The sequence below is a fragment of the Acanthochromis polyacanthus genome, chromosome 8, assembly GCF_021347895.1.
Source record: "Acanthochromis polyacanthus isolate Apoly-LR-REF ecotype Palm Island chromosome 8, KAUST_Apoly_ChrSc, whole genome shotgun sequence".
Classification (NCBI taxonomy): domain Eukaryota; kingdom Metazoa; phylum Chordata; class Actinopteri; family Pomacentridae; genus Acanthochromis; species Acanthochromis polyacanthus.
This window is the reverse complement of record NC_067120.1, coordinates 15,638,518-15,650,366: the sequence shown is the minus strand read 5'-3', so window position 1 is coordinate 15,650,366 and position 11,849 is coordinate 15,638,518. Positions and strand designations below refer to the sequence as shown.

General features: G+C 39.4%; 1 protein-coding gene across 1 annotated transcript; it reads right to left on the bottom strand.

Annotated features, from left to right (window-relative positions):
* Nucleotides 1-678: 678 nt before the first annotated feature.
* asb13b (ankyrin repeat and SOCS box containing 13b) lies at nucleotides 679-10,894 on the bottom strand. The gene is made up of 6 exons (XM_022216994.2): nucleotides 10,674-10,894; nucleotides 9,841-10,040; nucleotides 9,569-9,719; nucleotides 6,892-7,026; nucleotides 5,854-6,045; nucleotides 679-5,763 (listed from the first exon to the last, which is right to left on the bottom strand). Exons 1-6 carry the CDS (start codon nucleotides 10,714-10,716, stop codon nucleotides 5,615-5,617), a joined length of 870 nt encoding a protein of 289 aa, XP_022072686.1. The 5' UTR covers nucleotides 10,717-10,894; the 3' UTR covers nucleotides 679-5,614.
* Between the last annotated feature and the right edge of the window lie 955 nt (nucleotides 10,895-11,849).

Here is an 11,849-nt window from a genome sequence, read left to right as displayed (position 1 = left end):
ACTTCCATTAATAACCTCAAGGGTCTCATGCAAAGTATCAGCTGTTTAACTTTAAGTATTTATAGCTCATGATGTGACTCAAACACTGGCAGCTCAACCACCGCCTCACTGAAACCATCTTCCTCAAAACTTAATGAGATAGTTTACAGCTGCTGGTGTTGGGCGTCTTTCTTGGTAAAGTTACCAGGTCAGTAGTTTGTGTAAAGCAAATACGCAGCCTCTGCTGTTATTCTCCACCATCTTTTCAACATGACCCCTCACTCTTTCTGCTCAACAGATGCTCAGTGGCACCTTGAGGAAAAAACCTAGAGCTCCTCATAGCACAATCCAACAAAACCAAACACCTGCTGGTACACAGCTGCTGTGGTTCAGGTAGGATCAGATGACAAGCTCAGGGAAGTGAAAATGTTTTCAATTTATAACTCCTTCATAGAAAAAGGCTTGGTTCTTTTTCACCAGGGAGTCCCTCAGCAGCTTAACAGAGTAAATATTTAAAAGAATATCCACTCTAGCTGAAAAAAATACCCCCTATAGATACAGCAAACAACAGAAGTCAGAACAGTCCTGTGTATTATCACTTAAATGTCTAATGATTCAAAATTGTTGCACCTATCAATAATCATATTATGTCTATGTTGACAGGTAGAGTGATTCCATTTACGAACAATCAAAACCAAACATTTTTCACATATTTTTATTTAAAAAAAAACATACAGGTCAAGACACACAACCCTGTGAAAGCCTGTGATCACAAAATCAAAACTGGGTGCATCTGTGATTTCCAATTATTGTATGAAGTTGGTTATATAATGTGAACACCAGAACTTGGTTATTATTGGACGTATGGATTGTGTCTAACTCCAGGTATGTATCATGGCTCTGCGTGGAGAAGAGTTGCAAAAAGGAAGGAAAAATCTAATAGTGAGACTTCAAAAAACGAAGGCAAAAAGATAGAGGAAGATTGATGGAAGATTCAACTTAAAATCTGCTGGCACCGTTATCAACAGGTATACAGTGACCCTTAGTACAACTAATTAGAGCCTCCTAAAATGATGCAACAGTGCTCTAATTGGACAGTCTTGCTATGAAAAGCAGACCAGCAAGTGCTTCAGACTTGGCGCCGAGGTTATCAGTGGAAATCAAAGTGTCTGTGACAGCTCAGACAACACAGGTCACGATGCTAACCTCTACAAAGGGCATCCAAGAAACGAGTTCTTGTCTGTTCTTCAACACAAAGATACAAGGTAAAACTTTGCTAAATTACATGAAGAAGGCTGACGAACAGCGAGAGTTCACCAGCAAGTTTGTTGTGAATCTTGCCAAGTCTACCACAGTGAATGCATAGTCCTGACACTGAAGCACAGAGGTGAGGGTGTGATGATGCCAGACGGCACCACTAATGCCAGTGGATATACTAAAATATTGACTGACAAGATGACCCCAGTCTGAGGAACTGTGCAGGAAGAGGTCTATTCAGGCATAGTAATGATCCCAAATCACACTAGCATTTCCTAAAAAAAAGGGGGAAGTGAAACCTGTGACCTGGACAAATACGTCACCTGACTTAATCCAATAGAACCTCTTTGGAGTATTTTTTAAGAGAAAGAGAGTTAAACTACTTTAAGGTGATGCAATTTGTAATCATTTGACATTTACATGGTGTTGTGCAGGGGTGTGCTCACTTCTCTAGTATATTCTAAGTGGCATTGTCTTTTAAATCTCATATACTTAAAAAGCAACAAGATAATAAAATCCCTCTGCAAACACTGGTGTGGTTCACTGTAATGTCAGAATCCAGATGGAAGCGATAAGCCAGCAAATGTTGTTTCAAGACATCTGTTACTATCTCAGGCAAAATTTATACCTCTTTGTGGCTTCTTTCGAACGTTTCATACAACACAGTTTTGTAAATGTACTGTATGTTTTGTTTCTACAGCCAGTTAAAAAGGCGTTTGGATTCGTTGCTGCCTGTAATTGATCATTTACACACCAAAAATTGCGAAACCACCACATTCTTAGTTAAGTTAAAGGCGTGAAAGTATTGTTGACTAGGAAGGAACCGGTGTAGCAGGCTGGACAGAGAGAGCAGCGCAGCATGTGGACTGTATAAAGGCTGAAAATGCTTAAAACGCCTTCTCAAATTACACCTGCGAAGTTGTCTCACTCCACGTGTCGCTGCCGCAGCTCAGCTTTTTCGGATTGAGTTTTAAAGTCACAGTTGAGGTTATTTCAACACGTTCTGTTTGCCGTTTGGCTGATAACGACACAGGATGGAAGTCAGGGGTCATGGACATGCATAGAATTATTTTTCAGATTTCTTTTGTTTGTTTTGGTAGCGTTCCGTGTTCGGTAAAGTCTTCAGTTCTGTAGCATTTAAGCGGCAAGAATTAAGGTTTAAAGGTTGTCTCTCTTTATCTTCTTGTGTACTTGGACATGATTCATGGACAACATGTAAATACACTGATAAACCGGGGTCAAACATACTTTTCCAATAAAACTGATTGATTTTACATGCTAGTTTCAAAGTCTGCATGTGGCTCAGTCCATACTTATGCACGTTACATACATGATGTTTGCTCTGTTCATTTCAGCATCAAACATTTGAGTCTAGGTGCCTGTGAGGCTCTAGGCAGCAGATCATGTTCAGTCATGTTTCTGTGTGAGTCAGGTGGAATTAATAGATTTATTATCTGAACGTAGGTGGGCCTCAATTTCATCTCAGGTCATGGCTGCAGATTGCTTTTATCTATTCTTCAACGTTTTTTCTGCTCTAAATGACTGCCATTAAATCTATACGACCTTTTACAAGGACAGCAGTGACGTCTCCACTCTGGATTTTCTTTAGTCAAATTTTATTTCAACTGTTCCGTCTTTCATTTTCTATTCACTATGTAAATTTTGATAGACTGCAGTGTTTTATTGAGCGGGGTTCGTTTAAAATCAGTTTTGTAGAGAAAAAAAATTATATTTTTTCCAGCGAATTGCCAACGAGATGTTAGAAACTGGGCTCGGGCAGCCAGATTACAGTTCAGTCTTTCTTAACACTGTATGCAATGATACCAGTACTGTACTGGAGTTTCCCAGCTGAGACAAAATCTACCCGATCTGCACTCCTGATCGCCAGTGACTATGACCTGCATTTCAGTTCATGTCATTTACTGGGAGATACACATTAGTGACTGTATTCATTTTTACTTGGATATGCTTATGGCCTATTGAACATCATTGGTTTTTTAATTAGTAATTATTCCCCATATCCATTTGGAGATTCTGGAGAACTCAGTTTATTTACTCAGGAGCACATTATCACCTTGTATTACCATTTTAAGCCCTGTAAGTATACTTAACGTTTTTCTTGCTATTTTAAGTGCAAATGGTTTGTGAAGACTAATAAGCCAACCTATATCCCAGGGCACTTTCCATATCCAATATGAGAATGAACAGCAAGTTTGAAATACAGTGGTCCCTCCTCTATTGCAGGGGTTACGTTCCACACCCCCACCAGGTTTAGTCAGCCTAGATCGTTTGACCGAGTGTTGTGTTGTCAGGACCGTGAGTGTGAAGTGTAGCGTGTTTGATGACTTCCTGCCACATTGACTGTAGTGTCGCTTTCCTTGTGTGTCAACACAAAAGCATCCGCCAGTTGCAGAGTGCATTAAAGGCAGATATCTTTTACCCAGCACCATTCTTCAATGCAACTCGCCGCAATAACAAATATGTAAAAATACCTATATACTGCAAAATCTCGCAATATAGCGAATAATCCGCGATACAGTGAGACCGCGAAAAGGGAACCGATATGGGGCGGGACCACTTCATTTTCATTAGTCAATGCTACAATATTAGAATACACTTTTGAAGGCAGACTGATAAAGTTTGCAATGAATTACCTCGCAGAATAAGCGGTTTTGACAAGTACAGTTCTTTAAAGTAACAATTTCCCTAAGAGCATTATTGGAAAACAAAACTGAAAAATAGGCAGTCACGTCTGAAGTGTGATGCCTAAAGTTCAATCAAAACTGGACTCAATATACTAAATTGTTTATAAAATATTTTGATAGTGATCTATTTATTTACACAAATAGAGGTAGAACCATCTGTATTATGTACAAATTTACATTAAAAATAAATAATTACATAATATATATATATATATATATATATATATATATACATACAAATACATACAGTGATATAATTCTAGTAATCAAACCACATGTTCCATGTTCAATATAGTAACACAGGGTCTATGAGGTAACTTACATTCACACATAGTTGGTCGTGATGAACAAGCAACGTTCATGCTTCTAGACTTCAGGCTCCATGAAGCAACACATGTACATACAGTATTATACTAACACTGATTCAAATGGCTCTCAGTATTGTGAAATGACTAACGGTGTTTCCAAAGCTTCCGAGGATTAAATGTATTAAATGAAGGCCCTGCATTCAAACACAGGTGTGTTCAGCTATTGTGACTAATTAGACCTCTGCTCACCAGACTCACTGGGCAATAAAAACGATCTCAAAGGTGAAACTTGGCCCGTGGAACAAGTGCAAACAGGAGCTAACAGGAGAGTCTGAGCTTGATGGATAGTCTGTATGCGCCCACAGCCCTGAAAGAAGATCTGAATCGGCCCAAAACAATGAAATCACCTGTGTGGGTTTACCGCTGGTGTGTACGGCCTTCAGCAGCAAGTCATTTGATCTCAGGGCCTTCATTTTTCTTGCCAAAACTGTGCACAACCTGCCAAGCACCAAACTGCAAACATGAAATAAAAAACTGGCCGGTGAAGATGTTTAACTCAGGAGTTAAAGGGCCAAACCAGAGGTGAAAGCTGAGTATTGAGCTTAAGATTTTTTGACAAGTTTATATCTTCTACATATGTAAGCAGAAAGTTGTGTGCAAACAGGTTAGCCACCAGAGCTAGATGAGTTGATGCTACATATATCAAGACTGTATTTCTGCTCCAAAATGATTTTAAAGAAAATGTCTTGGCGCAGCTATAAGCTCATAAGCAAATGAAGACTTTTTTTTTAGCTTGCTTCAGTATCAGTCTCCAAATTCTTAGGAAATCTCTGTACATCTGTCTCGTCTGGCAGTGTTAAAACATCTGTGCAGTTCCTCCGCCAACGTCAACATCCTGTCATATGACTTTCTAGAGAAGAGGAACCACAGAAGCAGCAGATACACTACCGTGCAAAGGTTTGGGGTCATCCAGGTAATTTCATATTTTCCATGAAAACTCACACTTTTATTCATGTGTTAACATAATTGCACATGGGTTTTCTAATCATCAATTAGCCTTTCATCACCATTAGCTAACACAATGTAGCATTAGAACACAGGAGTGATGTTGCTGGAAATGTTCCTCTGCACCCCTATGTAAATATTCCATTAAAAATCAGCGGTTTCCAGCTAGAATAGTCATTTACCACATTAACAATGTCTAGATTGTATTTCTGAATAATTTAATGTTATGTTCATTGAAAAAAAACTGCTTTTCTTTCAAAAATGAGGACATTTCTAAGTAACCCCAAACTTTTGAATGGTAGTGTATAACTGGACAGTATTTGAACTTCTGAGAGCTGCACTTAAATTTGACAGAGGTGATTAAATTTCAATAGGTGGAGGCGGAATGTAAGAAAGAAAGCTTATGATGCGATTGGGCAAGCCCAGTTTCGAAACAACTTCACGTGCTCTTTTGCCGAGAGTCCTCCTCACAGTCACTCTGCTGATCTGCTGCAGACTGAGGGGGGTGTCTGAGGAAGAAAAACCAACTCAAGTTAGCTTTAGTGGTGCGTTTATAAAGGGACAGCAGCTTCATGCACACTTCATGTGAACACACTTACTCTCATAGAACTCAAGGGAGATGTAAGAGGGAGATCCCACACTGGTGTAGTTGATGGGTTTTTTATTCAGGTTGTCCCTGGCAAACACATTCCCCCCAAACTCCACAAGTAGCTCAATCAAGTCAATGTTCTTAGTCTTGGCTGCATGATGGAGAGCCGTCTCATGGAGCTTGGCAGCATTTACATTTGCCCCTTTTTAGGAAAGAAAAGGGAGAAGTACTTCTGTTAACCAGAGCTTTTGTGCTAGACTCAAGATAAAGGCCAAAATCACTTTGTACAGGAATAAAATATCAGTGAAAGCACACACAGAGACAGTTTTGCACGAAAATGGATGATATCAAGCAACCAGCATTTATGTCTGCATAATCATTTGAATCTCTCTCTCTTGAAGGATGAGTGAGTCACAAATGTGGCAATACTTAAACTGAGATAAACTCTTGGTTTTCAGATTGACAGACTGATTTACACGCAAAGGGAATTAACATGAAACCATTTTCCTACTGACAAATGAGATTATCTGTATCTGTACTAAAGCTAATCTTTGACTAATAGGTATAAAAACACACCCAAGAACCAAAATAGCATATTAAAGTCCGTCTCTGGTCACTGACTAACCTCATCTCGGTGTATCAGAGTTATATATTTAGACATTTTTGCCATGAAAATAATCCCATATTACCTTAAAATGGCTGAGATGTAACTTTACAACGTTACTTCTTTTATAATTAGCAGATCTGTGAAGTTTCCTCTACTCTTTGCCCAACCCCTCCCCACTCACTACAGCTCGAGCACACCAGCTCAACTATAACTCTGTTCAAACACTTTAAACTACTCTACACTACATAATGGTAGGTTGCAATATTAGAGTAATTTGTCCATACATGTTCAATCCAGAAACCAGTTCGAAAGAGGAGTGATACTGAAATCCCTACCTTGCAAGAAAACAGGATCCATGTATCGACTTAATAATATATTGGATAATGTATAGTCCTGATGTTCTCCAGTCCTGATGTGCAGAGAAAGCGGGCCTGGACTCACCTGCATTGAGGAGTACTTTGGCGCAGTCGTAATGTTGCCTGGCACAGGCTACATGAAGTGGTGTCCCATAGTGGCAGTCATGAGCCTCCATGAAAGCTCCTTGATCAATCATGAGCTGAACACAGTCTGAATTGCCTGTAATAAAAGACACGGTAATTATTTCACTTTATAAAAGCATGCAGAGTGATTTTTGACAAGTCCACACAAGTAACTTCGAGAAATGCAAGGCAGCAGCGATCGTCTTTTGGAGAGATATTATCAGCCAAAATTGCCCTGTCATAGATATATTGGTACTGGCATACATTGAGACTTTTAGCACTGTCTGCAGCACATGTAGCAGAGTACAAATCACAGCTGAGCAGTGGATGGTGACCCTGTCATCATCATTTTTCAATATAACTTCCACATATTATATAAAGAACATCAGCTGATATATCAGAATGTTTTACTTGATGAAATTGGTAAAAAAAAAAAAAAACAGTATCAGTCGGGCTCTTGTCTTTTCAGTATTGAAAGGAGTAGTCTCAGATGTTGCTGTGAATAGTCTGGCCATTCACTTAGCACAGAGAATGTGGAAAGCATTTTTGACTTTCATTTTAAAGTGTTCTTCTTACTAGTTATTCCAGTTTCAAAATAGGTTTATTCCACTGTCTTTGCAAGCACTGAAAGCACAACTTGTTGTTACACTTTACATCTTGTTAAGCATTAACCAAGAGCTCAATAGCCAAAAGCTACACACGTGGACAAAATTGTTGGTACCCCTCAGTTAAAGAAGGAAAAACCCACAATTCTCACTGAAATCACTTGAAACTCACAAAAGTAACAATAAATAAAAATTTATTGAAAATTAAATAATCAAAAACAGCCATTACTTTTGAATTGTTGATTAACATAATTATTTAAAAAAACAAACTAATGAAACAGGCCTGGACAAAAATGATGGTACCTCTATAAAAGATTGAAAACTATTTGACCAGAGTGACATGATTAACTCAGGTGTGTCATTTAATTGACATCACAGGTGTTTCCAAACTCATAATCAGTCAGTCTGCCTATTTAAAGGGAGACAAGTAGTCACCCTGCTGTTTGGTGAAAAGGTGTGTACCACACTGAACATGGACAACAGAAAGCGAAGGGGAGAATTGTCACAGGACATCCGAAAAAAAATTATAGACAAACATCTTAAAGGTAAAGGCTATAAGACCATCTCTAAACAGCTTGAAGTTCCTGTGACAACAGTGGCTCATATTATTCAGAAGTTCAAGACCCACGGGACAGTAGCCAACCTCCCTGGACGTGGCCGCAAGAGGAAAATTGATGACAAATTGAAGAGACGGATCGTTGGAATTGTATCCAAAGAGCCCAGAGCAACCTCCAAAGAAATTAAAGGTGAACTCCAAGGCCAAGGTACATCAGTGTCAGATCGCACCATTCGTCGTTGTTTGAGCCAAAGTGGACTTCATGGGAGACGACCAAGGAGGACACCACTGCTGAAAAAAACTCATAAAAAAGCGAGACTGGAATTTGCAAAAATGCATGTTGACAAGCCACAAAGCTTCTGGGAGAATGTCCTTTGGACAGATGAGACCAAACTGGAGCTTTTTGGTAAGGCACATCAACTCTATGTTCATAGACTCAAAAACCAAGCATACGAAGAAAAGAACACTGTCCCTACGGTGAAACATGGAGGAGGCTCAGTAATGTTTTGGGGCTGCTTTGCTGCATCTGGCACAGGGTGTCTTGAAAGTGTGCAAGGTACGATGAAATCTGAAGACTATCAAGGCATTCTGGAGAGAAATGTGCTGCCTAGTGTCAGAAAGCTTGGTCTCAGTCGCAGGTCATGGGTCTTCCAACAGGACAACGATCCAAAACACACAGCCAAAAACACCCAAGAATGGCTGAGAGAAAAGCGTTGGACTATTCTAAAGTGGCCTTCTATGAGCCCAGATCTGAATCCCATTGAACATATGTGGAAGGAGCTGAAACATGCCATTTGGAGAAGACACCCATCAAACCTGAGACAACTGGAGCTGTTTGCTCATGAGGAGTGGGCCAAAATACCTGTTGACAGCTGCAGAACGCTCATTGACAAATACAGAAATTGTTTAATTGCAGTGATTGCCTCAAAAGGTTGTGCAACAAAATATTAAGTTATGGGTACCATCATTTTTGTCCAGCCCTATTTAATTAGTTTGTTTTTTTTAATAATTATGTTAATCAACAATTCAAAAGTGATGGCTGATTTTGATTATTTAATTTTCAATAATTTTTTATTTATTGTTACTTTTGTGAGTTTCAAGTGATTTCAGTGAGAATTGTGGGTTTTTCCTTCTTTAACTGAGGGGTACCAACAATTTTGTCCACGTGTGTATGAACTTCAAGGTGACTTTTTCTATTGGTTGGGAGCTGCTCTGGGACATTCTCAAGATTTGTTATTCAAGGCCTTTTTAAATGTTTCCCAACTTGCTACAGCATGAATTACGAATTAAGCCTACTTAAAGCCTGTCTTAATGATTACTTTGTACAGTTTTTCTTAGTAAGGAAACTAGCCCTCACAAGCTTTGCTTTGGCACTAACACAGTGCAAGTGCTGTGTGGAGTGATGCAATAACTCTAGTCAATCAAAAAATATGGAACAAAATAAATTCCTGTGCCATGATGTATTTAGCCAGACACACCTCCCATGCATGCCTCATGAAGAGGTGAGAAGGTAAACAGTGGAGGATTGACCGTCGCTCCATATTCCAACAGCAACTTGACACACTCCAGACTACCAGCTGCACAGGCGTCACACAACGGAGTGCTGCCATCAATGTTACGAGCATCTACCTGCAGGAAAAAAACATAACTTCAAAACAGGCACCAGAAAGTTAAGAAATCCACCAATGTGACTCTCTTGTGAAATATTTTTTTGTTGTGGAATTCTGGCAATATAATGAAACCATCTGACCTGTGCACCAGCGTCCAGCAGCAGTCTGACACACTGGGTCTGTCCCTGTATGCACGCTTCATGCAGCGGGGTGATGGAGTCCACAGCCACGATGTTAACTGCTGCACCTCCCTCTATCAGCTGCTGCAGCTGCAGGGCCCTGCCCTGTGCAGCCGCCTCATGCACCGCTGACCGATCTGTCCAGAATCCAAGGCCATGAGCTGCAAATGTGTGACACCAAACAAATCAGAACCCTTCTGTTCCCCATGAGTGGATTATTTATTTACAATGAAAAGTCTGGTGAAGTTTCTCATTTTTACCATGATGCAGAAGCAGCTGATATCATAATGAACTAAATAGTGAAAGCAAATGTGCAGAAAGCAGGAGGAGGTTTTAAACACTCAATTTGGGACACTTTACATGTTCTACAAACTTAATGACATTACCTGAGACAGTGGTGATCATAATTTAATTTCAGTGGCACAGAAAGGAGAATAATGCTGCACATTCATGTACAGTATAATGAAACCCATTACTATAGAACATGCATTACATAGTAATGGGTGTGTTATTGGCTCCGCTGACCTGTGCAATCATACAGTCGATGTTTCTTAACATAAATCTTGTAGCTGCTGGCTCACTAACGAGCTTACACACTGCTGCCATGCTAATAAAGAAGTTACCTGCTAATGTTAATCTTTCCACACGTCGAAGGCACTCTGATATACAGTCTGCACGAAATGAAAGCTAACGAAAACTGACCGCAATGTCTATGAACAGCGTCCTATCACTCGCTGACTCTTTATTTAACTGCAGTCTTTACTAATGTTAGCCACCATCTGTAAGCTACTTACCGATTTCTCCATACAAGGACGGTCTGGTCCGAGTGATCTCCATTTCATGTTCCCGTTGTCGGATGCGTGGACCGCGTGGATTCAGCTCAACGTATAATTCATTTTGAAGCAGAATATTACAAACAGAAAGGACTGCATTACTACAAGATACGCCGGGAAACCGGTGCAGACCGCTCAGTGCGAGCAGCTGAGATTCAGGTTCAACCTAAATAAACAATAGAGAGGAACTCTGGGAAATGTAGGCGCATGGCCTGCAAACAAGGACCAGTACCAGTTTACAGTCAAGTCAGTCGACAAAAAGGACTCTTGGTAGCATGAAAATAACCGAAAATACATTTGTATTTGATGTAATTGTTTAACAATAGTCAAGAATAAGACAAATTTACTTAAGTAATTATTTATTTGGTCTACTTGACTTACTCAAGCACATTTTTAGGAATGCCCTGTTGAGAGGAATGTTTCTCTAGCTAGCTAGCAGATTGGCATGTTCTCATACTAGCTAGGACTTACTTTTAGAAAAATAGCTTTTGAATCCACAAAATGCAAAACTCCGTAAATAATGAGATTCCTAAGTGCACAGGTAGGACTGTTTTCTTGTGTGTATTCAAAAGCTAACATAGTTAACTTTATTTAGCCAGACTCTTGCAAGCCGATGACATGCTAACCAGCGCATCTAAAAACAATACAATATGTGAAAAATGTATTTATTTTTGCGTAATTTCATTCATGAAATGTAAACTTGTATATATTCCATGTTCACTGGATGTAAAGTGAAGTATTTCAAGATATTTATTTGTTTTAATTTTGATGATTATAGCATATAGTTCATGAAAATCAGAAATTGTACATCTCAAATTATTAGAATATTCATTCTGATTTACAAAACAAAACGATCTGCAATACAAAAATTTCCAACTTCTGAAAAGTATGTTCATTTATACACTCGATACTTTGTCGGGGCTTCTATACCACAAATTACTGCATTAATGCAGCGTGTCATGGAGGCAATGAGTCTGTGGTACTGCTGAGGTATTGCTGAAGCCCAGGTTGCTTTGATAGCGACCTTCATCTTGTCTATATTTTTTGGACTGGATGTTTATCATCTTTCTTTTGACAATAACCCATTTTGGGTTCTATGGGGTTCAGGTAAAATATGTAGACTGACCAATCAAGCAC

Excerpts from the sequence above, each read along its gene's own strand:
- asb13b (XM_022216994.2), bottom strand. The coding sequence starts at position 10,716 with ATGGAGATCACTCGGACCAGACCGTCCTTGTATGGAGAAATCG. Across the intron at positions 6,046-6,891 it reads CAAAGTACTCCTCAATGCAG|GGGCAAATGTAAATGCTGCC; the intron begins GTGAGTCCAGGC and ends TTTCCTAAAAAG. Across the intron at positions 5,764-5,853 it reads CTCCCTTGAGTTCTATGAGA|ACACCCCCCTCAGTCTGCAG; the intron begins GTAAGTGTGTTC and ends TTTCTTCCTCAG.